Raw genomic sequence first — 27,770 nt, 5'->3', positions numbered from 1 at the left:
ATCTTTATACCCCTGGGGGTCCGTATCCTCTTTCTTATCTAAGAGGCCAAATTCTACTGGTCCGTTTTGTGGCACCAGTTCTTACAAGCAAGTTTCAAGTTAATTTACACTTGCAAGAGAGATTGTGAGTACCAGACATTTTTTACTGGGCGAGAGATTACTCCCCCTGCGGACGGCTGTGTGTTCGTATCAATATGGGTTAAGTCAAGGGCACTCCTTGGCAGCCTCTTGGTCAGCAATTGGCATATCTCTATTTACAGCCATTCACGGTCACACAGCCTGGGCCTTTTGCTCTGTGTGCCCTGTATGCTCCAGGCAAGCAAAAATGGATGTTACAAGGGGGGTTCCTGTCTGGCTACACTCTGGTAAGCAAACATCTGGGCTATGTCTACACTTTTGGGTTCTTGTGCAAGAAGTTTTGCACAAGAACACGTCCACACTGCCATGTGTGAGCTGTGCTTTTGTGCAAGTGCATCCATGGCGGTGTGGATGCTCTCTTGTGCAAGAACTTTCCAATGGCCATTTTAGCCATAGGGCTTTCTTGCACAAGAAACCCCTGCCGAGCATCCACCCTGCCCTCTTGTGCAAGAGCCCCTGTGCAAGAGGGCTTACACCTGTTAAAAAAAGTGCGGCATGGTAAGAGAGGGCTTATTGTAGCTCTTGCACAATAAGCCCTCTCTTACCATGCCGCACTGTAAATCTTTTTGCGCAAGAGCAAGCGGGCAGCGTGGACGCTCTGCGGATTCTTGCACAAGAACCCGCCAGTGTAGACATAGCTCTGCAGTTGAGTTTAAAAACTGTATCAAGAGGCCGGGAATGACATTATAAAGACAATATTTCAGGGTTAGAAACTGGAGAGGGGATTTTATGCCACCTCAGAGATTGTTGACACAGAACACGGCTCTTGGCTTCAGCTGCTCCCAGCTATCGTGGAAGAAACACATGCTACCTTTAGGGTTCAAGACAGACAAAACCACCTTAATAATCCAGCTTTGGGGGGGGGGGTTGTCACAGATGGCAGGGAGTCATCCCTTACCAATACAAGCCCCTTCCTCAAACTCAAATGCCTGAGATATTTATACCTTCTTACAAAGTCACAGTGGAAATTTAAAGAGAAAAGAGGAAGGAAGGCACTTTATCCTTAAATGGTAATCTCTGCTTGACCTGATAACAAATTGCAAGCAGTGCAATTTTTGTTTGTTTGTTTAACAGCATTGTGGTTTCTTGCTCAACTTGCTTAGGAAGCTCGCTTCTGACGCAGGATGCACTGCGTATGATTCAGTCTTTGTCCAGGCTAGTGAGGCCTACCTCCACAGTATGTATTGGAAATAAATATTTTACTTAATTTAAAATAAAGTTTGATCAACTAACATGAGAAGGTTAAAAGGTTTAATCTCTTTAATAATTTAAATGCAACTGCCCAGATGCAGCCCTAGAAAAATGGCTTGAGTAATTGTGTCATTAACAGTGAGTTTCCATTAGCAACAGTAATCTACAGAAGGTTTGCAGAGGGCAGGGCTGTGATTAGCTGGGCAGGGCCGGGCCTGAGCACCGCTGAGGGAATCCACTCAGGGCAAATTGCTCAAAACCAGGACTGCTGACAGCCCTTGACTGGAGACCTTTCCAAAATAGGCCACAAACCAGTCACACTGAGCACTTCAGCTGCCAATCCAGCCTGCAGGAAGCCTCATGAGCAAAACCCCTCCAATATCCCAGCTCTTCCTATGCCACAATCAGCCCTGGGCTTACACACAGGTGAGGGGTTATAGAGCCCAATCTCTCCAACCCAGAACAGATCCACCCAGTTCCAAAGAACCAGCCATGAATCCCTGGTCAATTTATACTTCAGATCTTACCCACAAGATCACAGTGGACCAATCCTTTAGAATCTAAAGGATTATTAATAAAAGAAAGAAAAGGTTGAGAGTAGGGCTGTTAAGGAGAATACATTATATACATCAATCAGCAAGTTCTTGATGCAGTATCTTAGTGGAGATGTTACAAACTACTAGCATAAGTATTTGGCGTACATCCTATGTCAGGATGGGTCAGCAATCCTTCCCATGTCTCTGTCCTTAGCAAGGCTGCATCTAGGATAAGTAGCAAGACGGAAGACAAGATGGAGCCCCCCTCATAGCATTTGATATTCATTTCTGGTGTCTCCCAAGCTGGAGCTAGTCACATGGTCAAGTGACCTGTTTCATATGCCAGCAGCCATTGTGCCCTGGCTGCTTTGCAGCTTTCCACACGCATTCCTCAGCTGTGTATTGGCCACCCTGAGAACCATTGTCCTTGGAGCCATACGCATTAGCATAGTAACTCATTGGACATTCCTTCCTCATGACAGGCAGTCCATACACAACATCAGCAGAGCCCATAGTCATAACTCTGATACAAACTCCAAACAAGTACATGAATACCACACATAGAATCAGCACAATATCAGCTTTCATTTGACACCTCGCATGGCCCACTTTGTACCAAATTTGGGGCAAACAGTTTCCCGTGAGCACAGCAATGATCTTAAGGTGAGTTTGCTCACCTTAAAATTCAATAACGTGACAGGGGCCTCAAGAAAGGGTTGGGGTCTTGAAGAAGGATCTGTGATGCAGAAATAGGCAGAAGTCTGTCCTGGGGGAAGGTGCAGTGTGTGGCCAAGAGAGAGGATGCAAGAAAAAAGGAGGGTGTCAGTGCAAGCTGGGGGTGCTGGCTGCTGGGGGGAAGGGAATTGAGGAGATTGGGAGGGAGTGTCTGGGAAGGACAGCAAATATTACCTGGCTTTGGGCCCCCTTGAAGCAACATCTCCAGTCACACTGTCCTTGTCACACTGGAGGGAGGCTCTACTGCTGCAGCAGCAGCCACACAGACTAGGACCAGCCCCGGACACCAGAGGCACCACTACTGCACCCATTCACTCCATGGCTGGAGGTGTTGCTGTTGCAGCCATGCAGCCCAGGACCAGCCCCAGAGGCAGCCCTGACATGGCCATGTGGCCCTAGAGGCCAGCAGTGCAGTGGCAGCAGTGCCTCTAGTGCTGGCCTCAGGTTCTGTGGCAAAGACTCAACCTAGCGCTGCCTCCTCTCTAGTGGCTACAAAGCACGAAGAGGGGTGGGGCTAAGCTCCTTCCCCCTCAGCACATGCTCATTTGGAGGTGGGGCCTGGCACTGCCTTGTGGACAGGATCAAAGTCTTAGGAAGGCTGAATTCTGCCAACTGAGAACATTTTGCTCACCACTACTATAGGGTTTCTCACCTATGTGGGTTCAACTATATACAAGGCTTGAACTATCACTATAGCATATCCCAAAGTCAGAGAAGTTAAATGATTTCACTCCTGTGAGAGTTCTCATTGATAACTAGATGTGACCTCTGACTGCAACATTTCCTACAGTGAGAGCAGTTGAATAGCTTCTTCCGTATGGGTTTTCCTATGTCTAACAAGGGTATTGGTCTGACTGAAGCTTTTCCCACAGTCAGAACAGCTGAAGGGTTTCTCTCCCGTGTGAACTCTCCTATGGATAACAAGCTGTGACCGGTCACTGAATCTTTTCCCATAATCAGAGCAGGTGAAAGGTTTCTCCCCTATGTGGGCTCTCCTATGGATAACAAGGGTTGAAATGTCACTGAAGCTTTTCCCACAGTCAGAGCAGCTGAAAGGTTTCTCTCCTGTGTGGGCTCTCCTATGGGTAACAAGGTATGACCGCTGACTGAAGCTTTTCCCACAGTCAGAGCAGCTGAAGGGTTTCTCTCCTGTGTGGGCTCTCCTATGCTTGGCAAGGGTTGACCTGTGACTGAAGCTTTTCCCACAGTCAGAGCAGCTGAAGAGTTTCTCTCCTGTGTGGACTCTCCTATGGATAACAAGGTGTGACTTGTGACTGAAGCTTTTCCCACAGTCAGAGTAGCTGTAGGGTTTCTCTCCTGTTTGGGCTCTTTCATGTTTAATAGGAGTTACACAGTCACTGCAAGCACAAGGTGAATGTTGATGGGGGATTTCCTTTTGAACAGTTTCTGTGATTGTTTTCAACCTTCTGCTCCTCTGACTGGATTTATCCTGTCCTGCTTCTGGATGGTTTCCCTGCTGCCTTTGTAGACTATGCTGACTCTCACGAGTCTCTCCTTGCTCAGGACTCTGAGAAACATGCCCTTCATATCTTTCCACTAACACCCAACATGGAGCCATTTGCTCAGGTCCTTCCTGCTGAAGATTCCTCTCACTGTTCTCATTTAGCATCCCATCACCTGCTGGGATAGACAGAGAAACCACACAGGAGTCATTCCCTGTGCTGAGCTGAAATAAAAATTCTGAATTGTGAATAGAAAATGGGGACAAAGCCAAAGAATGGCTGGAAACATACAATAATCATGAGCTGAGTTCACTCTGCTCCCCCATTACTCTTTTCCCATCCGGCACTCTGAGCTTGGAGTTGAAGACAGGCTGAAGGGCCAGTCAGACTTGATGAAAACACACAACCAACATCTGCTATGAGAACACAGCCATTGGTTTGAGTCAATTTAGCTGATTTCTCACCTGTGTGGGTGTCACTGATGATCTCCCCTTCCTCACAGCCTTGGAGATCCGGGATCTGCAGCTCTTCCCTTTGCTCCACCCAGAAGAGCACATGAGCTTTGGAGACTGGAAATCCTATTCAGGGAGCTATTAACCAAGTGCTGATCTTGTTCATTAAGGTCTGTGCCATTCCTGCTTCCAAAGCCAGGATCTGAGTCTCCTACCCAGAGAGGCTCCTTCCCCACCTTCCAGAGACTGGTCTCTGGCTGCTACAAGATCCCAGGACACACTAATTCCATCCTCCCTCCGCCCCACCACCATATTGGGAATAGCCCAGTTGACTCCCATGGGAAACTGAGCGCTCTGCTGCACTCTCCAGTATACAACTCAGTCTCCCTTAGGGCCTGTTCTATACTTGGGCAGGACAGGAACACACTGCTCATAAGGGGAGAGCTCTAGGATTTTCAGGACTGATGGACACCTCTAGCCAGGACTCATATTTGAGCTGCCACATGTGAGGTCACTAGGGCTGGGAGGGAAAGGATCCAGCAGAGCTCTAGAGCCCTATGGGCTCTGTCCACAAAGCTCTTGGCTGGGGGCTGGACTTGCCCTGCTCTTGGGCTCAGGTGCTCTACTTGAGCCAGAAGGAGGCAGGGGAATTGTCTGATCAGGAAAATGAATCCTTGGCTGGCCACTTCAGGTACTGCCTATGGTCTGCACTCCTGATCCTGACTGACTGTGCCAGGGTGGGCCCTGTCAGCTTCCCACAACAACTGTCAGTCCTGCAGACAGCCAGGGCAGTGCCGGCCTGTTCCTGTGGCCAGCCAAGGTGGAGACAGGATGGGCTGCTTCTCTGCTCCTTGTAGATGCTCCTGCAGCTCAGCTCCCCTTCTGCAGTCTTGTTTCAGTCTTGTCAGCAACAGCAGCCCTCCTCTTGTGGCCAATTGGGCCTGCCATTTGGTGCCCCTCTGGCTTGCACAGAATCTACCAGAGGCAGGGAAGGACTCTGAGTTGGCACCTTCCTTCCAGAGACTCAGTACAATAGCACAAGGAGATCCTGCAGACGCTAAGAACAGCTGCACCCAGCCTCACAACTCTGGTCCCTGCTGTTCCTGCCTGGGCCCTTCCACTGACACTCCGGCCAAGGCACAACATGGACAAGATGGTGGGAACCACAATGAGAGCTTGGCTGTGGGAAGAGCAGAACCGCTATTATGTCACTGAACCTCCTCTCACACAGCAGCCAGGATTACTGGGACAGATACTGCTGATATTGGGGGTTCGGGCAATGAGGGACCCTGAACCAAACCCAACCCAGCTGCTCCAGAGCCCACCCAGCTTCTGTTACACAATTGGGATAGGAATCCTCACCGAGCCAGCTCACAGCCTCGTAATTCTCCTGCATCACATCCCTGTAGAGGGCTCTCTGGCCCGTGTCCAGCAGAGCCCATTCCTCCTCAGAGAAATACACAGCCACCTCCTCAAAGTTCACTGGCTCCACCACGGCTATTTCCTGTCCCTGGCTCTGCAGGCCGAGGGCTGAGCAGGAGACAGACATAGGTGTTCTGCAGCCTGTCAGGGGGAGAAGGGGAATTGGAGACATTTCAAAAAGGGTTTTAATCCTTTCCACACCTCAATTCTGCCCAGACTCTGTCCCTGGTGGAAAACATGCTGGACTCTGCAGTTTTGGGTAAACGTTGAGTCTAGCTATTCCATAAACTCCACATACGAGTTAGATCTGAAGGCCGTATTTATTTCTCTCAATACCTGGCTTGAGTTACATTACTTTGCCTGTAACAATGGGATTCAGTTCTCAACACCCAGGCTGTGTCTACATTGGCACCCTTTTCCGGAAAAGGGATGCTAATGAGACCAGTCGGAATTGCAAATGCCGCAGGGACTTAAATTTTCCCCGCGGCATGTGCATGAACATGGCTGCCGCTTTTTTCCGGCTTGGGGCTTTGCCGGAAAAAAGCTCCATTCTAGACAGGGATCTTTCAGAAAATAAAGCCTTTTCTGGAAGATCCCTTATTCCTCTTAAAATCAGGAATAAGGGATTTTCCGGAAAAGGCTTTATTTTCCGAAAGATCCCTGTCTAGACTGGTGCTTTTTTCCGGCAAAGCCCCAAGCCGGAAAAAAGCAGCAGCCATGTTCATGCAAATGCTGCAGGGAAAATTTAAGTCCCTGCGGCATTTGCAATTCCGAAGTGTCTCATTAGCATCCCTTTTCCGGAAAAGGGTGCCAATGTAGACACAGCCCCAGTGTTTCTGCTAACAAGCCAAATATTCATCTGCCTGAATGTGGACATAGGTTTAATTTAATTTCGGCTGCTGTATTTATAATCTTTAGTCTTCATACATTGATTTGCAGCCCCAACTTCGGATATCTCATCTGACACAGACTTTATAAATCCTCTCCATAAGAGAGAGGAAATAAAGTTAATATGAGGTTTCAAATGCATATTATTAAACATGTGTGCCGAGAGTGTTTGCAGGATAAGGCCTTACAATTCATGGATTCATGGCATCAGAAGATATCCTTAGCCATGCAGTCTGTCCCCTCTGCAGCACAAGCCATTATACTTAGCCCAGCTACCCAGGCACAAAGCTGTTTCCCCACAGCATGTTTTCTAGAAAGTTGCCTAGTGTTGATTGGAAGACATAAAGAGATGGAGAACTTTGCTCATTTGTTTCAGCAGCTAATCCTTTTACCAATAAAATTGTTGTGCCTTCTCTCTAGCCTGAAATTCTTCGGCTGCAGCTTTCAGTTATTGACTCTCACTGAACTGTATCCACTAGACCAGGGGTGGGAAATTCATTTTGTTTGGGTGAAGGGGAGGGCACTCCAAGATTTTGGAAAGTGGTTGGGAGCTGCACTCTTCCAAGACATTAAGCAGGAAATGGAGCGTATGGGATGGATATTGGGAGAAGAAGGGAGCTTTGGGTAAAGGGTTGGGATGCAGGAGGGAAAGAGAGGTCTGGAAAGGAGTTTCGGTGAAGGAGGCAGGTGTGATCTGGGGCACTGGATTAGCAACTACTCATGAGATTTAAAGTAAAGTTAATATAGAGAAGCAGCTAAGTGGACAAATAAGGGGCTGAGGGTTACTTGGATGCAGGAAGAGAAGAAAGAGTTTGGGTATGTGGAGTGGGAGCCATGAGGAGTAACAGTAGTTCAAATTACAGATCCTGATTCGAACTATCTACTCCGTGCCGCATGTAGCCGCGGGCACGGAGTATGCACTAAGGGGGATTTAAAAATGGCGGCACCTGGCAAGATGCAAATGAAGCCCGGGATATTTAAATCCCAGGCTTCATTTGCAACTTCAAATGCCTACATTAGCCACCCTTGTTTGAACGAGGGTGGCAGTGTAGACATACCCTGAGGCAGGAAGGGAGCCTGCTCAACCCTCACACAGGCTGCGGAGCCATGTGGGCATGTGAATAACTATGAGCGAAAGGGGAGGGGGCACAGTGCTTCCTTTCTGGCCAGAAACCAGCCAATGAGATTGTCCTGGGGGTGGAAGCAGTGCCTGTAGCCTTTCCACTTCACCTCCGGGCTCACCTTCGCTTTGAGTGGCTTGCAGATGGGAAGTAGCAAGCATGGAACTAGCCCATGGCCACCAAGCATCAGTGGGCTGCATCCGATGTCCTGGCGCGCTAGATGGGCTGTATTTTGCCCAGGCCTGCACTAGACCGAAGCGCCCTTGCGTATCCAGCAGTTTCTCACCATAAACAAACTGATACCGTGGAAGCCAGTCAGCTCTCAGCCTATTTATTGTTTGAAACCAACCCCATATTGAAACTGACTGAGCAGTGAAATCTGAGCCTGAAGCTGGCATCTGTTGTGTGCTTTAACTTCACCTCTTTAGCATCACACCCGTAGATCAGGGTTTCTCAAAGTGTCTGCAGGTCCCCATGCAGTGTCTCTGGGGCTCCTCACTGATCAGTGGGTGAGATTTAGGGCTGTGAGCACCGTGGTCATTGGGTTTCGTTGGTAACTTCAATGACAATCCCATGAAGATGTTTTCACGGGAATTCTCTCATCATTTAAAGAATCTCCACCTGCAAACTCACCTTGTCTGAAAGCTCCCAGGGATTTTCCTCTTGCTCTCTCCAGTGCAGAGGACAGAGTGTCTGGTGGAGGAAGGGATAAGAGAGGTGAGATTCCAGGCTCTCCTATTTATAACAATGTCCCCAAGCTGAACTCTGCATTTCACTTGTATCAGAGACCAGAGACACACTCAAGTGTTTAGTATGAAAAGGTCTGAAACCTTCTGTGTCCTCTCTCGCTTGGGCACCTCCCAGCAATGGAGCCAACATCTCTGCAGCCTCATCCCTGCCCAGGAGACACAAACTGAAAGTGAGATTTACTTTTCCCTCCTCATCCCCTCCCACCTGGTTTCTCTCAGTCACTTACCACCTCTTGTTATAACCTAGACCTGTGCTGGGGCGAAGACGTTGCCATGACATTAACTTTACCTATTTTGATCCCTTGACACCAACGGGAGGCTCAGAGTTTGTAAACCCCTGGTTCTATCTGCAAGCAGTGGACTCTGTTTGCTCAGTGCCTCTAAGGAGAGCAGCATGATGGGGCCGTCATTCTCCATGTGGGAATCGAGGCAGGGGATGGTTGGCTTCAGAGGCCAGATTGAATAGTTTCTAATAGTTAAACAACTTTCCCCTACTCCATCCCTTCTAGGTACCTTTGAATTCCCTCAGAGACTCCGACAGAGCAATCGTTTTCTGGGAGAAAGCATTGACTTGTTCTTCCAGTTCAGGGGAAATCTCCTCTGGCAGCTGGAACTGCCCCGTCTCACACCTGGACAGAAACAATTCCATGTGATTCTATTTCATTTACAGATGATAAGATTTGGCTAGGAAGTCTCAGCTCTAACAGGCCTGGAGTTAGAATTCCTTGAATTCCCCCAGCCTGAGAGCAGGGGCAACACAGTCCATGGCTGTGCAACCTTCTCCTGAAAGGTCCAATTGCTGTTCTTCACCTCTGGCCCGGAGACACCAGCTGGGGACAAAAGTGGAATTGAGTTTCAATGGCGAATTCACTCTTTAGCTTCCAGGCAATGAGGGACAGGATGTTCCCAGGTGAAGGGCTGCAGGAATCTGCCCACTAGGAACCAGACTGAGACACGAGCTTCTCCCTCCCCTGCTCCTTCCACACAGGTCTCCAAACAGCCCTCAGGTAGGACAGACTCTGTGTCCCTGCTGCCCTGGTCTAAATGTACCCAGTGTCCAGCAGTGAGAGACCCATATTCCAGCCCCACAGTCCTGAGGCAGCCAGTCCCCAGGGAGGTGACAGCCATAGGAAATATCTGAAGTCAGACTGTGCCCCTGAATGGGGAATTCCAGAGTCTGCTGTGCAAGGGTGAGACCCTCAGAATTAAGTGAGTCAGAGACATTTCTATCCAACATCTGGCTGTAGGGCCTTGGGGAGATGTGGTGCCAACATCAGCTCCAAGCTCTTTCCCTGCACTGTGCAGTGTGAAAGGAGTGCGAGACACCTACCAGTTCAAGGTGTTTTTTATGTCCTAGAGAAAAGAGACAGAAAAGAATCTCAGCTGCACTGGACACACACAGGGAAGGCATTTTGCAAATATGGGGAAGAGACGCCCTGACCTGGTCCCAGGGCCATAGATTCCGTGATCTAATGGGGCTTTGCCATTTCTAATAGCTTGGGGCCTGTGACTCTGCAAAGCACAACAGTCACTCGCATGGCAGCAATGCACACGCCGAGTTACACCCAGATCGGATGGCTGGACCCCAGTGCTTGTGCCTGCATAGTGGGTCTCCCTAGCTGAGGAGCAGAAGTTATGAGGGGTGGGAGAGAGGAGCTGTGAGGGGATGGGGGCAGGGCGAGAGGGGGAGGGTTGAGGGAGACAGGTGTCCAGTTTGGGACTGGAAGCCCCTGGCCCAACAGGCTCCTGGAGATGCCAGGCAGCGCCACTGGCCCAGGCTGTCAAAAACCCAGTTGGTGGCTCCACAGGCTCCCTACCAGCCCCTGTGCAGCCTGTGGGGAAGTCCCTGAGTCGGCATATCCGGCTCTTAGCATTGGAGCAACTGGGGGGGGGGGAAATCAGCTGGGCCAGGGCAGGGCAAGAACCACTCTTGGGCAGAACAGTGAACAGGGTTGGCCACTGACCAGGCTCCCTAACTTTAATCCAAGCCCCTTCCCTTCTGCCCCCCTCTCGCACCCAGTTCCTCCAGTGCCTGGCTGGAACGGCTGCCCCACTGCCAGCCCTGCTGCTTGGCATGGTGCAGTCATGGGGCCAAGAGCAGGGGAATCCTCAGGTGTGGAGAACAGTTGGGGCTGGATGGGGGGCCTGGAGTGCAGGGGGCAGGAGAGAGGGATGGGCCAGAAGATGTCTGGCTCGGGGGTGAAGTCACAGCTTCTCCCAGGATCCCCTCAATGTATTGTTCCCAGCATGGTATATCAATTGGGGGACATATTAATGTGGCTTGGGTTTTTTTTGGGGAGGGAGGGGGAGGAGGTGTCTTTCATCTGTGTTTTCAACAACAGGGTTTCATGTTGATAAGCTGAATTTCAGAAAACTGATGACGTCCCCGACAGTGATAACAACCGTGAAATAATTGTACCAAAACACCAACACTGAGCCTGCCACTTGCAGAATCTAGTTTCATTTATAGATGTAGTACATGAAGAATCAAATGACCCACTTTTGCCAGGCCCACTTTTGCCAGATGCTAAGCACTATAAATTAAAATTGAACACTCAGCAATTGGAGCAAAAATGGTGGAAGCAGAATGCAAGCCACAGTTCATTTGGTCATGCCAGAAAGGATGGAACTCTGTGTTCACGGCTGTGGAGAGAACTCAGTGCATTCAGAATGAACAAGAAAGGTCCATGAGAAATGTGTTCCCAGGACTCAAAATTAGTATGCAAGAAGTAGTTCTTCGCTTTATGCTTTTCTTTTTGTTAAAGCCCTCCCCCCACCCCCCGCTGATCTTTCTGTATTTTTATTAACATTACGTATTGGCTGTTCAAAAGGCTGAATCTAGCAGAGCTGGTTTTATTGGCAGAATATGCCATGGTTATGGGCCCATTGGTGAAAGCACTACATATTATCCAAGCACAGAGAAGTACACTAATGGAATGGAGTGCAGCTGCGTAAATAATACCAGCTTCAGGGGGTAGCAGAGTTTTTTTTGTCTCTTTATCCTGTGCAGACCAACAGTCTGGTAGCATTTTATAGATTAACAAAACATATATGTGGTATCACGAGCTTTCATGGGAACAGCCCACTACTTCAGATGACTGGAGTTTTGAGTTTAGGCTGTGCAGAGCCAAAATAAATAGGTCTGTACAGCCTAAACTCAAAACTCTGGTAATCTGAAGTAGTGGGCTGTGCCCACGAAGGCTCATGATACCATCTATCTGTTTTGTCTATAAAGTGCTACCAGGCCATTTGTTGTTTTTTAGGTTTAAATTATACTTGATGGTTTCAAAACTGCAAAGGAACAAGATGCCCTCTTGAGGCCACTGGTAGATGCACTTCAGTGCACCATTCAGAAATGTTTTGGTGAAATAATTAAGGACCTGGAGCTAATAGCAACTGACATCTTGATGCCAAATATTAGGACCACTTGGAACACACATGAAACTGGGATTAGAAAAGGTAAGACTGTCATTTTAGACAAATGAAACTACAAAGAAGCTTGATGGGTATTTGGCGTCTTCAGGAGAGACCATGGAGCTGCTGCACTCTTTTTCTAGAATTAGGGAGCTGTGCGCCAGGGCCAACAGACCTCAGTCTCCAGCAGCTGCCTGAGAGAGATTCTTCCGTGTGATGGGACTCATTTTTTCATAGACAAGCAAGGATTGATCAATTTGAAAAAAGATGCTCCTATGGTTGAACAAACATTTTGGAAATTAATCATTACAACGGAAATATGCACACCGTGAATGTGGACAAAATAAATACATTTCTGTAATCTGACTTGTATTTAATTTGGTCCCTCTTCATCTTTATAAATGAAGGCAGTGAGTATCGTTAAATTCCATCATTGAAAAATGTATAGTATAGGTGTGCATATAATATAGAATTATAAGTGTTTATATAGCTCGTGTTTGTGTGTGTTAGTGGTGACCAGCAAGAACTCGGGTAGTTAAGCATAGGGTTCCATAGGACAACTAATGTTTACCTTTGCATACTTAAGTACAATTAAGATATGATGCTTTTGAACTTTCACTGAAGTAGTTTTACAGAATATTACTTTGATTTTTACTTACATTTGTTTCGAAGTAGCAGGACTTTGAGTTGCATTGCACAGAGTAGTGACAGTACAAGGCATTGCATTTGCACAGAGGAAAACAATGAAAATGGGCTGCAGAGACAGGAGAGCAATTCTGAGAGTCCCGGGAATAAGACAAGAGAAAAGCGATGAGACTCTGTCCTGTCTTTAGCTCCCTTTTTACATTGCAAACACCTTTCAAATGCAGCAGCACAAACACACAACTCGAGTGGGCCGGGCGAAGTGCAGGAGGGTCTGCAGCCTCCTGAGCCTGCCCAGCGCCTCCCAGGTGAATAAGGGATTAAAATAAATGTTGAAGGAAATACAAAGGCCCCTGGCCAGGGCCACTCTGTGACTCGCGCCTCATCCCCACTGGGGAAGCTGCTTTAACCCCCCCCCCGGGGCTTTGCTCTCGGTGTTGCAGAGTTTACCTAGCGCCCCTCCCCTCACCAGAGCTGAGTCTGCCCAGACTCCGCCCCCTGCATCTGCCCCGTCCCCCGCCAAGTCCACGTGAAGCCGCTTCCCCCTCGAGACACTCACAGCGCGCGGGCAGAGAGACGGGCCAGGGCTCCGCCAGAACCGCTGCGCATGCGCAGTGCCCAGGCAGGAGCCCACAGTGGTCTCTCAGGTGAGCATCCCCCGCCCCCCTCCACCCCGGGACCCACCAGACGCGCTGGACAGAAGCCGGGACTGGCCCACGTGGGCATCTCTCGGCCCCGCCCCCGCAACAAAGGGCCGGTCCCAGCGCCCCGCGCGCGCACCCGCCGCAGCCTCCCCGCCCGCGCAGCCACGTGGGGCCCAGAGCGAACCCTGCAACCCCAGCAGCGCGCGCCGGCCCCGCCCACCTCGGGACACGCCCCCGCTCCCAGCCCGGCAGGGAGGGAATCCCCCGGGTCGCTACACGCGCTGCAAAAGCCCCGCCCCACCTGCGAGCCGGCCCGGGCTCCGAGAAGCGGAAGTAGCCTCTGGCCCGGGGCGTGGCCAAGCAGCGCCCGGTCTGAGCTAAGACCTGGCGCCGGCGTCTGAGCGGAGTCACGGAGCTGCTGCGCATGCGCGGTCTGACGGGCCATTCTACTCCGCCGCGGCCGGGTTTCCGGCTCCGCGCGCGGGCAGGGAAAGGGACCAGACTTCGCCGCGGTTACTGCGCATGCGCCGCGCTCCCTGAGCCGGGAGCCGTTGTGAGGTGCCGTTACTCGCTCCGGGGCGGAGGGGCCGTGCTGGTGGGTCCGGCGCTGGGTATCGCCCGCTAGGGGCGGGTCCGGCTGGGCAATGGCCCCCCCGCCGCTGCGGTCGCCCCCCCGCCTCGGGCTCTTGGCGCTTCCTGATGCTCGCGCTGGGCTGGCGGGGGGTGGTGCTAGGGGTGTGAGGGGCTGCAGAGTGTGCGGGGGGGGGCCCTGGCCTGAGGGGCGCAGCGATGGGGGGGCGGTTCTGGCCGGGGCAGTTAGCGGGGGAGGCCCAATGGACCCTGCAGGGGGGGAGCGAAGCTTTTGGGGCTTTTTCGGTTTTTAATTTAGATGTTTTTTTTTCCCTCAGTGCTGGTAACTCACCCCCGTCCCCCCACAGACCTGCCCCTCCACTGCCCCAGTCCCCCAGCCCAGAGGCAGCCATGGCTGCAGAGAGCCCCGTGGAAAGTGTCCGGGAGGAAGCGCCGCGTCCCGTCTGTCTGGAGGATTTCACAGCCCCTGTCACTCTGGAGTGTGGGCAAAATTCCTGCCAGGCCCCCCTCAGCCCTCAGGGCAGAGACACTGAGCAGCAGGGACCCCTCCAGCCCAACCTGCAGCTGGCAAACGTGGTGGAACTAGCCAAGCCGCTGAGTTTCCAGGCAGCAAAGAGAGCAAGACGGGACGGGGTGTGCGGGGAGCACCAGGAGGCTCTGAAGCTGTTCTGTGAAGAGGATCAAACTCCCAGCTGTGTGGTGTGTGACAGATCCCAGGCTCACATGGTGGTGCCCTTACAGGAAGCTGCCCAGGAGTACAAGGTACAGAGTGGCTGTCCAGTGTGAAGGGAAATAACATTGTGTTTTAATTACAGGCTAATTTCACTGACTGTTACCAGCCACACATGTGAACCAACCGGTGTAAAGCAGTGGTCTCCAGCCTTTTAAAGTAACACTTTTTGAATTTAAGTGCAATCCAGGATCTACCTCAAACCCAAATACCCTTGCCCCACCTCCTTTGTGACCCTTTTCCGAGGCCCCGCCTCTGCTCATTGCATCCCTTCTCCCTCCCCCATCTTATCTCCCTTTCATCAGGCAGGGGCAGAGGGTTGGAGTGCAGGAGGGGGTTCAGGCTCTGTAAGGGAGTTTGAGTTCAGGGGGCTCAGGGTTAGAGAACGGGCTTGGGGTGTGGGAGAGGTACATGACTAGAACAGGGATTCAGGATACAGGCTCCAGCTGCACACTGCTTACCACAGGTGGCTCCTCTGTGGAGGTGCACTGGGGCTAAGGAAGGCTCGCCCCTGCACCACTCTCAAAAGCAGCTTACAGACTCCCTCTGTTTCTGGAGATAGACTGCAGGGTGGGAGAAGGAAACAGCTCCAAGGCAAAGGGCAGGAGATATGCAGCAGCAGAGAGAGGGGGCAGCTGATTGGTGGCTGGTTGGTGACCACTTCTGTAAAGCCTTCATGATCCAAGAGATGCTGTAAAAAGTAAATGTTCTGGCTTTGTGGCAACTTATGTCAGGTCTTTACAGATACCTGATGTGGGAAATGTTTCTCTGAGGCTCTAAATCCTGAAACCCAGCCCTCACTGGTGGCAGGAAGGGTGTTTGCACTAGGGAAGATGTTAATAATCAGAGAGGTTTAGATTGCAGGAGCTACAGGCCACTCTGTCAGTGAGCTGCCTTGGGACTGTAGAAGAGGAGGTTACAAGCTGTTACTGATTGGATGACCAGGAATAATAATCTGTCATTTGCCTTATAGAGCCGCAATGACATCTGGGCCCTGCACAATACCCAGCATGGGAAAGTCCCTGCTCTGAGCAGATCGCAGTCCAGTTAGACAAACTGGGAAGGGAAGGTGGGGCAGCAAGTTGCTCATAGTCGCCAAACACATCAGGGATAGAGTTCGGTCCTGGACCCTAATCCAATTGTTAGACTACACTGCTCCCTGTCCCTCAGCATCACTGAACAGTGATGAAATGTGGCTGTTAGGAGAGAAAGATGCCTTGATAAAGCCCTAGGCTCAGCAGGGAGAAGAGGTTTCCCACTGGCATGCTGAATTTCTGGTCTGCTCTGTGAGGGGTTAAACTCTGATGCAGCAGCTGGCACTAGATGAGGTTGCTGGGCTGGATGCTGTGTGGGGCCCCGAGCACCTTCACTCCACCCATAGCAGGGTTTCAGGAAGCACAGGTCTATGCCAGGCAGAACTGGGATTCAACTGGATTGTAGCAAGAGTTCAAACTGGTTAACTGATGAGCTAATGTTTATCGGTGCCAAATACCGGTTAAACTCCCCACTGCCCCTGAAGTTCCCACTTGCCTCTGGCAGCTAACGTCAGTCTGTAGCTGCTGGGCGTTCCCATTGGCCAGCAGTTCTTGTGGCCACCCTGGCAGACCTCACAAGAGATCCCTGGCCCCAGGAGAGCCCATTTCCGCTACCAACCCTGCCTGTCAGCAGGTTAAAAAATACTGTCTCCGATAAAATTGTAATCGGTTACGTGATTAGAATTATTAACCACCTGCATCATTCTTTATGAAGGTGCCACCACCGATCTGTCCCCCATGGTCGTAGGTGTCCTGCTGCATCCGCAGTCTTATCCTGTGTATTTTTCTATGGACAAAGCCATGTCCAGGGCTGAGTCCCTGCTGGACAAGGGCAGAGTTCCACAAAACTGGGACTCTCTTAAAGGCAGATAAATGGTCTCCCAACATCTAATGTGGTTTGCCCTCGTGCTTATATGTTTCTTCAGGAAAAATTGGAGACTCATTTGAAGACTCTGAGGGAGGAGAGAGAAAAGCTGCAGAGAAGGAAAACAGCAGCAGAAGGGAAAAGCCAGGAGTATCTGGTAAGTGCTTGTGGCTATGGACCAACAGGGACTGGCAGTGGGAGGGCTGTGTTAGGAGGCAGACTCCTGTGTGGCCTTGGTGAGGTTGGGCTTGTTTGTGTTTCTCCTGGATCATGAATTGCTGGCTGAGATCCATGTGTAGAAAGGCCTTGAGCATCCGTGTCAGTGCATGAGTTAATGTCCATCCTTTGTGGCTTTCCCACTCATCCTCCCCAAGTGAGCTGAATGTGCCGCTGAAGGACTGTCTGCTCACTTGGTGCATTTATATGTTTGCTTCTTTTTCCTCCCTGGGTATCTCTGTCAGGCTGGTGCTGAGTCCTGCCTCCTGGTGCTCTGGATATGAATTCCCAGAGCCCGTGAATAACAAAAGATTCTGCCCATGACAGACATGGGAACATCCCTTTCAGAGGGACACGGGGCAAAGGAGATGCTGGGAGAGACACATCTACCTAGTAATCACAAAGAGGCAAACTTTAGAGCTTTCCAAGAAATTCTCCCTACTGCGCATTCAGCTCCCCGTGAAAGGGCCGTGGGCTCCATCCATGCCCCTGACCAGCCCTTTCCCTGTTTTCACACAGAAATGGACCCAAGCCAAGAGACAGATAATTGTGGCTGTGTTTCAGCAGCTGCTGCAGTTTCTGAAGGAACAAAAGCAGCGACTCCTAGCCCAGCTTGAGAAATTAGATGAGGAGATTGTGAGGTTCCAGTTTGACACTGTCAGGAACCTCTCTGTGCAGATTTCCCGTATCAGCGAGGGGATCGGGGAGCTGGAGGGGACATGTCAGAAGCCAGAAAGGGAATTCCTGCAGGTGAGACTGAGGGACAAACATCCCAGCTCCTCACACAGCGAAGAGAGGCTCCTGAATCAGACGTGCTCGGTCCCAGTTGACAGATCTCAGTGTAACACCTTGTGCATTGCTGCCATGTGAATGACTCTTGTGCTTTGTAGAGTTACAGGCACAGATCTATTAGAGATGGCAAAGCCCCATTCACTCAGGGGATCCATGTTCCTGGGGCCAGGGCAGGGCCTCTCTTCCTAGGTTTGCAAAATCCCTTCTCAGAGGTCCCCTGTGTGTGTCCAATGGGGCTGAGATTCTTTTCTGTGTCTTTTTTTCTAGGACGTCAGAAGCGCCCTGAGTAGGTACGTGGCTCTCCCTCTCTTCACACTGCACAGAGCAGGGAAAAGGCTTGGAGCGGATGTTAGCAGCACATCTCCCCAGAGCTCTACAGCCAGATGTTAGACATGAATTTCTCTGACGCATTTAATTCTGAGGGTCTCATCCTCGCACTTTAGACTCTGGAATTCCCCATTCAGGATCAAGTGTTTCTTAGAGCTGTCACCTCCTTGGGGATTGGTTGCCGCCGGACTGTGGGGTGGAACATGGGCCTGTCACTGCTGGGCACTGAGCACATTCAGCCCAGGACAGCAGGGATCAAGAGTCTGTCCCACTCGAGGGCTGTTTGGAGACCTGTGCGGAAGGAGCTGGGGAGCTGGTGTCTCAGTCAAGTCCCTAGTGGACAGATTCCTTCAGCCCTTCACGTGGGAACCTCCTTTCCCTCAGCATCTAGAGGCCAAGGAGTGAGTTGGCCATGGAGACTCTATTCCCCTTTACTCCCCCAGCCAGTCTCCCCAGGGCAGAAGTGAAGAACAGAAATGGGATCTTTGAGGGGAAGGTTGCATGGCCATTAGATGTGTTGTCCCTGCTCTCAGGCTGGGAGAATTGGAGGCCTGTTAGAGCTGAGACTTACTAGCCAGAACTTACCAGCAGTAAGTGACATACAATCACAGTGAATTGTTTCTGTCCAGGTGTGAGACGGGGCAATTCCAGCTGCTGGAAGAGATTTCCCCTGAACTAGAAGAACAAGTCAGAGGTTTCTCCCAGAAAACGATTGCTCTGTCGGAGACTCTGAGGGAATTCAAAGGTACCTAGAAGGGATGGATGAGGGGAAAGTGTTTCAAGTATCTGAGACCATTGAATCTGGCCTCTGAAGCCAACCTTCCCCTGCCTCAATTCCCACATGGAGAATGACGGCCCCATCACACTGCTCTCCTTAGAGACACTGAGCGAACAGACCCAACTGTTCTTATGTTCTTATGTATGTTCTTATGTAACTGCTTGCAGATAGAGCCAGGGGTTTGCAAACTCTGAACCTCCCATTCAGAGATCAAAATGGCCAAAGTTACTGTGATGGCCACGTGTCCCACCACCACTGCTCCAGGATATGATAAGAGGTAGTAAGTGAGTGAGAAGCCAAGTGGGCGGGGGTGAGGAGGGAAGAGTAAATCTTATTTACAGCTTGTCTCTCCTGGGACAGGTGTGAGGCTGCAGGGATATTGGCTCCATTGCTGGGAGGTGCCCCAGTGAGAGGAAATGAAAGTTTCAGACTCTTTCATATTAAATACCTGAGTGTGTGTGTATCTGGTCTCTGATACAATTGAAACGCAGAGTTCAGAGTGGGATATTGTTATAAAAAGGAGAGCCTGGAATCTCACCTCTCTTCTCCCTTCCCCCATTAGACACGCTGCCCTCTGCACTGGAGAGAGCAAGAGGAAAGTCCCTTGGAGCTTGCAGACAGGGTGAGTTTGCTGGTGGAGATTCTTTAAATGAGAAAATTCTTTAAGTGATGTGAGAATTCCTGTGAAAACATCTTCATGGGATTTTCATTGAAGTTACCAACCAAACCCAGCGAGCACGGTGCACAGAGCCTTGAATCACCCAGTGATCAGTGAGGAGCCCCAGGGGTGCTGCATGGTGACCTGTGGACATTTGGAGAAACACTGGTCTATATGTTTGTGATGCTAAAGGGGTGAAGTTAAAGCACAAAACGTTCGGCACCTTCAGGCTCAGATTTCACTGCTCAGTTTCAATATGGGGTTGGTTTCAAACAATAAATAGGCTGAAAGACTCCTTCACCCAAACTCCCTCCTAGACCCCCTCTATCTGTCCTGTATCCCAAACCGTTACCCCAAGCATCCTCCTTCTCCCAATGCCCATCCCGGATCCTCCATTTCCTGCATTTATGTCATGGAAAAGTGCAGCTCTCAGCCACTTTCTATTTGGCCCCCCATGAAAATTTGGCCCACCTCTTCGACTGGATATGGCTCAGTGAGAGCCAATAATTGAAAGCTGAAGCCAGACTCTTTCAGACTAGAGGAGAGGCACAAATGTTTGATAGGGAAGCGGATTAGCTGCTGAAACAAATGAACAAAGAACTGGTGGATTCTCCCATCTCTTGATGTCTTCAAATCACTGGGGGACTTTCTAGAAAATACACTGTGGGGAAACAGCTTTGTGCCTTCGTAACCGGATTAAGTGTAATGGCTTGTGCCACAGAGGGGGTCAGACTGTATGACTGAGGATATCTTCTGATCTCATGAATCTTAAGATCTCATCCTGCAAACACTCAGTGCAAGTGTTTAATAATAAGCACACGTATTTAATAATAACACCACCATTCAGCTGCTTAACGTCACTGATTCTCTATTTTGGAAAGGGATTATAACGTCTCTGTGAGATGAGAGCAATGTTTGTGCTGCAAATCTGTGAATGAAGACTAAGAGTTTTAAATACAACAGCCTGCATTTAACCTATGTCTATGTTCAGGCAGGTGAATATGTGCCTTATCAGAAACACTGGGTGCTGAGAACTAAATCCCATTGTTGCAGATGCAGTAATCTTGTAACTCAAGCCAGGTGCAAAGAGAAATGAATATGGATTTGGGATCTAAGTCCCGTGTGCTGTTAATGGAATATGTAGACTAAAACTTTTGTCCACAGTGGCAGAGTCTAACGTGTGTCACGTCACTAGGGACAGACTGTGGGGAGAATGGGGGTGTGGAAAGGATTAAAGCCCCTTCTGAAATGTCTTTAATTGGCCTTCTCCCCTGCGAGGCTGCAGAACACCCATGTCTGTCTCTAGGGGTACGTCTCCAGAGGCATGTAGATTAGGCTACCAGACATAGTAAAATGAAGCGGCGATTTAAATAATCGCCGCTTCATTTAAATTTACATGGCTGCCGCGCTGAGCTGACAAACAGCTGATTTGCATGAAGCCGGCCGGCGCCATTTTTAAATGCCGGCTAGTTCAAACCCCGTGCCACGCGTCTAGACGCGGCACGGAGTAGCTAATCCGAACTAGCTACTCCGTGCCGCGTCTAGCCGTGCGGCACAGGGTTCGAACTAGCCGGCATTTAAAAATGGCGCCGGCCGGCTTCATGCAAATGAAGCCTGGGAAATTCAAATCCTGGGCTTCATTTGCAACTGCGGATGACTATATTACCCCCGCTAGTTCGAACTAGCGGGGTAGTGTAGACATACCCTATGACATGCTGTTCTTGCCAGTGGGAGGGGCTGGATGCTGGGGCTGAGGGAGGGTGGGTGAGGCAGTTCACGCTCTGTGAGTATTTTATCCGAGGTAGCTCTGTAGTAGAGAAACATGAGCAGAGCTCTCCTTGCATTTCAGGCACAGGTTGGGTTTCCTTTCAAAAGTTCAGCTTCACACTCTCTGGGGCTCACTTGCCTCTGTGTGCAGTGGAGCTAAATCACATCATCTGTGTTGTCTTTTTAGAGTGAAATATCTTTGGGTAGGGACTTTTTCTTCCTGTGTGAATGTCTGGCTTCATGTTCAGGAGAGCTGTGTTCACTTCTCTGCCCATCACAGTCTTCCTGTGTGACCTTGATCAAATCCCTTAGACTCTCTAGCTGTGTCTAGACTGGCAAGATTTTGCACAAAAGTGGCCACTTTTGCGCAAAAACTTGCCAGCTGTCTACACTGGCTCCTTGAATTTGCGCAAGAACACTGACGATCTAATGTATGATTGTCAGCTTTCTTGCACAAATACACTGACGCTCCCTCTCGGGAAAAAGCCCTCTTGCACAAATGCTTTTGCGCAAGAGAGCCAGTGTAGATAGGTTAAAACTGTTTTGCGCAAAAAAGCCCCAATGGCGAAAATGGCCACCGGAGCTTTCTTGCGCCAAACCACGTCTAGGTTGGCACTGATGCTTTTGCACAAAAGCATCTGTGCCAATCTAGATGCTCTTTTCCGCAAATGCTTTTAACGGAAAAACGTTTCAGTTAAAAGCATTTGTGGAAAATCATGCCAGTCTAGACGCAGCCTCTGTGTGCAGTCACCTCTCTCTTTAATAGCTATTATAGTGTGTCCCTGTTTCTCAGGGCTGGGAAATATACCTACATTAAAGAGGGATAATGCTTAGCACAGTGGGGTCCTAATTTATACCAGAGTTCCCAGGTGCTGCTGTGATTGATAGTTTTGCTTCCCGCAGCAACTGCAGTGCCATTAGAATTGCTGCTAGTGCCACAGAGCGTTGTTATGGCTGTTCAGGGTGGCTCTTTCTGGAGCTCTGATGCCAGCAGCACTGGCAGAGCCTGCGGCTTATCCATGCAGCACAGTTCAGGATTGCCGCTAAGAAGGATCCAGGCTCCATTTGGAGGCTAAGGCACTTGGCCAAGTTTATTGTGAAAAGGAGCAGGATGCTAGTGTCCCAGCTCCTTAGGCATAGGTATAGTGAGACTTGTGCCAACCCAATAACGGTACCAATAAGTCAGCAGTGAGAATGCTGCCCCTCAGCCAGCATCAACATGCCCCTCCTGTGACTTCTCATATATTGACACAAACAAGATGCATGTTCCATGTGTTCTACCCCCTTAGCCTTCTGCCTGTTTGTTTGAACAAAACATCCGTATCCATTATCCCCTCATCCCGCTCTTGTGCACAAGGGTCAGTGTCTTTCTGAGCCATCTCTTAGGATTGTGTTTGCAGCTACTGTGGAGATGTGTGTTGATTGGCCTCTTCCTGCTCAGGAATGCGCTTTCCTGGTTAGTTGGTCCCCAGTGTTCCACCATTCTGCCAAAGCCCAGCCTGTTCTAGTTCAAAAAGAATGGACATACACAGCTGCAATAAACCTTTTGCGAAGTGTGCTGAGTACCACGTCAATGTGAATGTTCTGATGTGATGACTATGATTATTTTATTTAACAGCAGTAGCACAGTGATCTCCATGGTCATGTCACAGGTGGATCTTCTGAACAGAAAATGAAGTTCCAAGAAGGGGTGGGGCCAAAGCTGAGGGAAACACGCTCACAAGGTGTAAAGGTGATAGATGCTGTGCAGCCCTGGAGGGGCACCAAATCAAAGGCCAGGCTGGCCACAAGAGCCGGACTGGGAAACCACACAAAGGCTGCTGCTGGCAGAGTAGAACGGAGGCTGCAGAGGGGGAGCTGAGCAACTGCCACAAGCACCGGAGAAGCAGCACGGCCCAGCTCTGCCCTGGTTTGCTCCAACAGAAGCCCAGCACCACCGTGGGCAGCCATGAGAATGGCAACTGTTGTGGGCAGCTGGCAGGGCCCACCCAGACACAGGCATTTGGGATCAGGTGTGTGGCACATAAGCAGGGCGTGAAGCAAGCAGCCAAGGATTCACTTAGATGCTCAGGCAACTTCCTCTGCCTCCTCCTGGCCCAAGTAGAACATCTGAGCCAAAGATCAGGGCAAGCCCAGTCCACCAGCCAGGGGTTTTGTGGACAGAGACTTGGGGAGCTAGACATCTCCTGGGTCCTTCATCTCCAAGTCCTAGTGACCTGCCATGTGGCAGCTGCAGTCTGAGCCCTACCTGGGGACCTTGGTGTCACACCTTCATGCCCTCACTAGAACTCCCCTTCTGAGCAGTGTGTTGCTGTCCAGCTGTGGGATTCTGGGCGGATGGACCAGGCTGTGAGGGGATCTGAGTTGTACCCTAGAGAGTGCAGCAGAGCGCATAGCTGCCCTGAGGAATGAGCTTTGCCATTCCCAAGGTGGGGGAGTGATGCATCTTTACTGCAGGTGAGTGTGTCCTGGGATCTTGTACCAGCCAGAGCCCAGTCTCTGCAAGGTGGGGAAAGGAGCCTCTCTGGGTGGGGGACTCGGATCCTGGCTCTGGAAGCAGCAATGGCAAAATCCTTAATGAACAAGATCAGCACTTGGTTCATTGCTCTCCAAACAGGATTTCCAGTCTCTGAAACTGATGTGCTCTCCTGGGTGGAGCAAGAGGAGGAGCTGCGGGTCCCAGATCCTGCAAGCTGTGAGGAAGGAGAGATCATCAGCAATACCCAGACAGGTGAGCAATCAGTTAAACTGACTCAGAAACCAATTTCTGTCTCCTTATAGCGGATGTAACTTGTGTGTTTTCATGAACTCTGACTGACTGTTCAGCTTGTCTTCAACTCCAGTCAGAGTGTGGTGGGCGAGGAAAGGCTGGGTTCTCTTCTCTGTGGAAGGGTTGTAAAGGAGGACAACGAACTCAGCTCCTGATAATTTGACCATTATTTGAGCGTGTATCCCCTTTTCTATTCCGCTTTTAGAGTTTCCTTGCAGTTCATCGTGGAGAATAACTCCTGTCTGGATCATTCCTTTGTTCCAACAGGTGACGGGACACTGACTGAGAACCATGAGAAGAGCCTTCAGCAGGAAGGACTGGAGCAAGTGTCTCCATGTGGACTATTACTGAGACGATCTGAAGGACATGTTTTCCAGATACGTGAGCAAGGAGAGAGCTGTGAGAGTCAGTATAGCCCAAAAAAGCAGCAGGGAAACCATCTAGGAGAGGGTAACTCCAGTAGCAGAAGCACAGGGGAGAGAAGCACAGAAACCGTCCAACAGGAAATCCCCCATCAACAGTCATCCTGCACGTGTAGTGACTGTGTAACTCTTCTTGAACATCAAAGGGTCCATACGGGAGAGAAGCCCTTCAAGTGCTCTGACTCTGCGAAAAGCTTCAGTGAGCACTCACACTTTACAGACCATCAGAAAATACATACAAGAGATGCACCCCATAACTGCTCTGACTGTGGGAAAAACTTCAATACAAATTCACACTTGGTTATCCATAGGATGGCTCATACAGGAGAGAAGCCTTTCAATTGCTCTGCGTGTGGGAAAAGCTTCGGTCAGAAGTCAAACCTTGTTACCCATAGGAAGAGCCACACAGGAGAGAAACCCTTCCATTGCTCTGACTGTGGGAAAAACTTCAGTAGTAGCTCAAGCCTTGTTGCCCATAGGCGGAGCCACACAGGGGAGAAACCTTTCAGTTGCTCTGACTGCGAGAAAAGCTTCAGTCAGATTTCACACCTTGTTAGACATAGGAGGACCCACACAGGGGAAAAACCCTTCTACTGCTCTGACTGCGGGAAAAGCTTCAGTAGTAATGGAGAACTTATTACCCATTGGAGGATCCACACAGGAGAGAAACCTTTCAATTGCTCTGACTGCGGAAAAAGCTTCAGTCAGAAGTCAAACCTTGTCACCCATAGGAAGAGCCACACAGGAGAGAAACCTTTCCATTGCTCTGACTGTGGACAAAGCTTCAGTATCAGCACAAGCCTTGTTAGTCATAGGATGACCCACACAGGAGAGAAACCCTTCTACTGCTCTGACTGTGGGAAAAGCTTCCGTAGAAGCTCAAACCTTGTTACCCATAGGAGGAGCCACACAGGAGAGAAACCTTTCAATTGCTCTGACTGCGGGAAAAGTTTCAGTCACAGCTCAAGCCTTTTTGACCATAGGAGGACCCACACAGGAGAGAAACCTTTCGATTGCTCTGACTGCGGGAAAAGCTTCAAAAGAAACTCAGAGCTTGTTACCCATAGCAGGATCCACACAGGAGAGAAACCTTACAATTGCTCTGACTGCGGGAAAAGCTTCAGTCACCGCGCAAGCCTTTTATACCATAAGAGGACTCACACAGGAAAGAAACTTTTCAATTGCTCTGACTGCGGGAAAAGCGTCAGTCAGTGCTCCTGCGTTACTAGCCATCAGAATTCATACAAGAGTGTTGCCTTATAAAAGCTCTGATTGCAGAAAAGGCTTCAAACACAGGTCAGACTTTGTTAAAGATTAGACAGTCCACAGAGGGGAGAAAACCATTCAGTTATTCTGACTGTGGGGAAATCTTCAGTCAGAGCTCAAATCTTCTTAGCCTTTGGAGGACCCACAGAGGGAAGAAACGTATACCCTGAGTTCCCTTTAAGCTGCCTGGCCAGGTGGCTGTGGTCCCAGAAGACCCCTTGGGGAGGGCCTCCTGGGGTACTGACCTGTCCTCTGCCACTCACCTTTCTGCTCTCTGGGGCTTCTCATCACCCGGTCCTGCTGGGGCAGCTCCTTAGTCTCCCATGGCCAAAGCCCTGAGCTGAGATTCCTGCCCCCATCCCTGCCTCTGAGCAGCGGTACAGATGCTGAACCTCTTCAGGTCTGAGGAGAGAGCAGTTTAGGGCCCAGCTTCCTGGGATTGCACTCCCCAAAAAACGGGGTAAGCCCCATTTAGCAATGAAAGGGGAATGTGCACACTGATTGCTCCCATAGGTAGTAATTGTTTACACTGGGCTTGATAGTAAGTAAAAGTGGTTTTATTAAGTACAAGCTGTAGGATTTAAGTGGTGATAAGTGAGAACAGGCAGAGCAAAGCAGATTACAAACTCAAAGGTAAAAAAAAATGCTTTGTTAGTGCTACACTGAAACTTCAGTACAAACTTCTACAAAGTCCCCCTAAAACCTCTTTTCCAGCTGCCCCTCCAAACCAGGGCTCTCTCCCACCCTGGGGTCTTTGGCTCCTTCCTTCAGATGCGGCCCAGCCAAAAGACGAAGTACTCCAGGTGGTTGTTATTTCCAAATAACGGCTTGCTGTGTAGACATGCACTGTAATTCCGAAATAAGGCTGCTCTGTAGATGCATCCCAAGGGTCACTCACCGGTGGCCTGGGCTCCCCAGATTCATGAATCCCAGTGTGGTTTCTGTGGTCCTAAGTCCGGCTTCTGAGGGCTGCAGGAGAAAGACCTGGTGTGGACAGGGAAATCCCAATGAACCTCCCGGCAGAGCGTGACTGGTACCATCTCAGAGCCCTGGTTCCGTCTCTGGGTATAGTTCCTGCTGGGCCTTTTTGGACTACTCCAGATCATTTGTTCAGGTGAACTTGTGTTTTTGTTTTAGTAGAATGACATATAGAACTTTTTAACTAACACAGACATGTAATGAGGAAAGAAATAAAGCAGGTTTAGCCACTGCAGAAGAAAACAAGTAAGTTTATTTATTTCCTAGATTCTGAGTCTTAAAAGATTTCCTTATGTTTCACTCTTATAAATGTGAACGTGTTGAATAACCTACCCTGTGTTGTGGGTTTTGTCTCTCTGTGAAGGCCATTGGGTCATGCACTTTGATCTCTGGTTAGTTAGATGTGCAGACAGCACAACACAAATGAGAACTTACCAGAATAATGCATCTGAGGGAGTGGGTCTTTGCCCACGAAAGTTTATGCTCCAACACGTCAGTTAGTCTATAAGGTGCCACAGGACTCCTCGCCGCTTTTGCAGATTCAGACTAACACGGCTACCCCTCTGATAACTTACCAGAATGTTCATTGTATTTTAACCATATGCTAGCCTTTGCCACAAGCTCTGTGTGCAGTTTAAGCAATGACAATGGTCAGTGTCTCTCAGCAGTGGGGCTGTAGCAAAGGAAGATTGGGGGGGGGGGCGGGTGGGCATGACAGCTGCCCTGACACTGTGACATCCTCCCCCTGCCCCCCAGAGATGCCCCTGTCTGCAGGTTTCTAATCTCCAAACCAAAGCCCTCCAGGCCCGGTATAGCTGAGCTGGGCCAGCTACAGCCTGGCCACCGGGCTGCTATCTCAGTGCAGACATATCCAGAGTGATTCCTTTTGAGTTGGTGTCTCAGGGAGTCTCTCCACTTTCCAGCCCCCTATATGTGAGTGCTGCTCTCTGGGGGTTCCTGGAAGAGTTGGGCTGGGGGCAGGACCGGCCCGAGCCATTCTTGTACACGGGGCAGCGGGCGCATGTTGCATGCATGCCTCTGCCCCATGGCGGAAACCTATAGGGGCACCTGATGTGGCATCCTTTACCTCTTCAATCAGGTGCCTCCATAGGTTGGCACCCCTGCTAGCCCATGAATTAATCCGGCACTGGCTGGGGGTGCAAAGTGCCAGGGTCAGCGGT

The 27,770-nt window shown here is 50.1% G+C and overlaps 2 protein-coding genes across 4 annotated transcripts; one reads left to right on the top strand and one right to left on the bottom strand.

Moving 5' to 3' along the window:
• Positions 1-660: 660 nt before the first annotated feature.
• On the bottom strand, positions 661-13,708 carry LOC142821616 (zinc finger protein 8-like). The gene is given in 9 exon segments (XM_075913155.2): positions 661-3,414; positions 3,416-4,241; positions 4,528-4,641; positions 5,878-6,078; positions 8,580-8,639; positions 9,209-9,324; positions 10,026-10,048; positions 12,769-12,885; positions 13,697-13,708. Coding segments are annotated over 4 exon segments (1,224 nt in total). The 5' UTR covers positions 6,065-6,078; positions 8,580-8,639; positions 9,209-9,324; positions 10,026-10,048; positions 12,769-12,885; positions 13,697-13,708; the 3' UTR covers positions 661-3,317.
• On the top strand, positions 13,274-27,274 carry LOC142821598 (uncharacterized). 3 transcript variants are annotated; one of them, XM_075913066.2, is made up of 9 exons: positions 13,274-13,398; positions 14,304-14,748; positions 16,677-16,772; positions 17,351-17,581; positions 17,891-17,913; positions 18,580-18,695; positions 19,291-19,350; positions 23,771-23,884; positions 24,191-27,274. In XM_075913066.2, exons 2-9 carry the CDS (start codon positions 14,377-14,379, stop codon positions 25,606-25,608), a joined length of 2,430 nt encoding a protein of 809 aa, XP_075769181.2. In that variant the 5' UTR covers positions 13,274-13,398; positions 14,304-14,376; the 3' UTR covers positions 25,609-27,274. The 3 variants fall into 3 exon arrangements, with proteins under 3 accessions (XP_075769181.2, XP_089627072.1, XP_089627073.1); XM_089770946.1 differs by lacking the exon at positions 13,274-13,398 and adding an exon at positions 13,725-13,990; XM_089770947.1 differs by lacking the exons at positions 13,274-13,398; positions 17,351-17,581 and adding an exon at positions 13,726-13,990 and having other exon boundaries at positions 24,191-27,272.
• Positions 27,275-27,770: the final 496 nt, after the last annotated feature.

Source organism: Pelodiscus sinensis, chromosome 19 (assembly GCF_052426305.1).
Source record: "Pelodiscus sinensis isolate ZL-2025 chromosome 19, ASM5242630v1, whole genome shotgun sequence".
Lineage (NCBI taxonomy): Eukaryota > Metazoa > Chordata > Testudines > Trionychidae > Pelodiscus > Pelodiscus sinensis.
The sequence above is the reverse complement of the archived record's forward strand: the minus strand, read 5'-3'. Positions and strand labels throughout refer to the sequence as shown.

Excerpts from the sequence above, each read along its gene's own strand:
- LOC142821598 (XM_075913066.2), top strand. The coding sequence starts at position 14,377 with ATGGCTGCAGAGAGCCCCGTGGAAAGTGTCCGGGAGGAAGCGCCGCGT. Across the intron at positions 14,749-16,676 it reads AAGCTGCCCAGGAGTACAAG|GAAAAATTGGAGACTCATTT; the intron begins GTACAGAGTGGC and ends ATGTTTCTTCAG. Across the intron at positions 17,582-17,890 it reads CAGAAAGGGAATTCCTGCAG|GACGTCAGAAGCGCCCTGAG; the intron begins GTGAGACTGAGG and ends CTTTTTTTCTAG.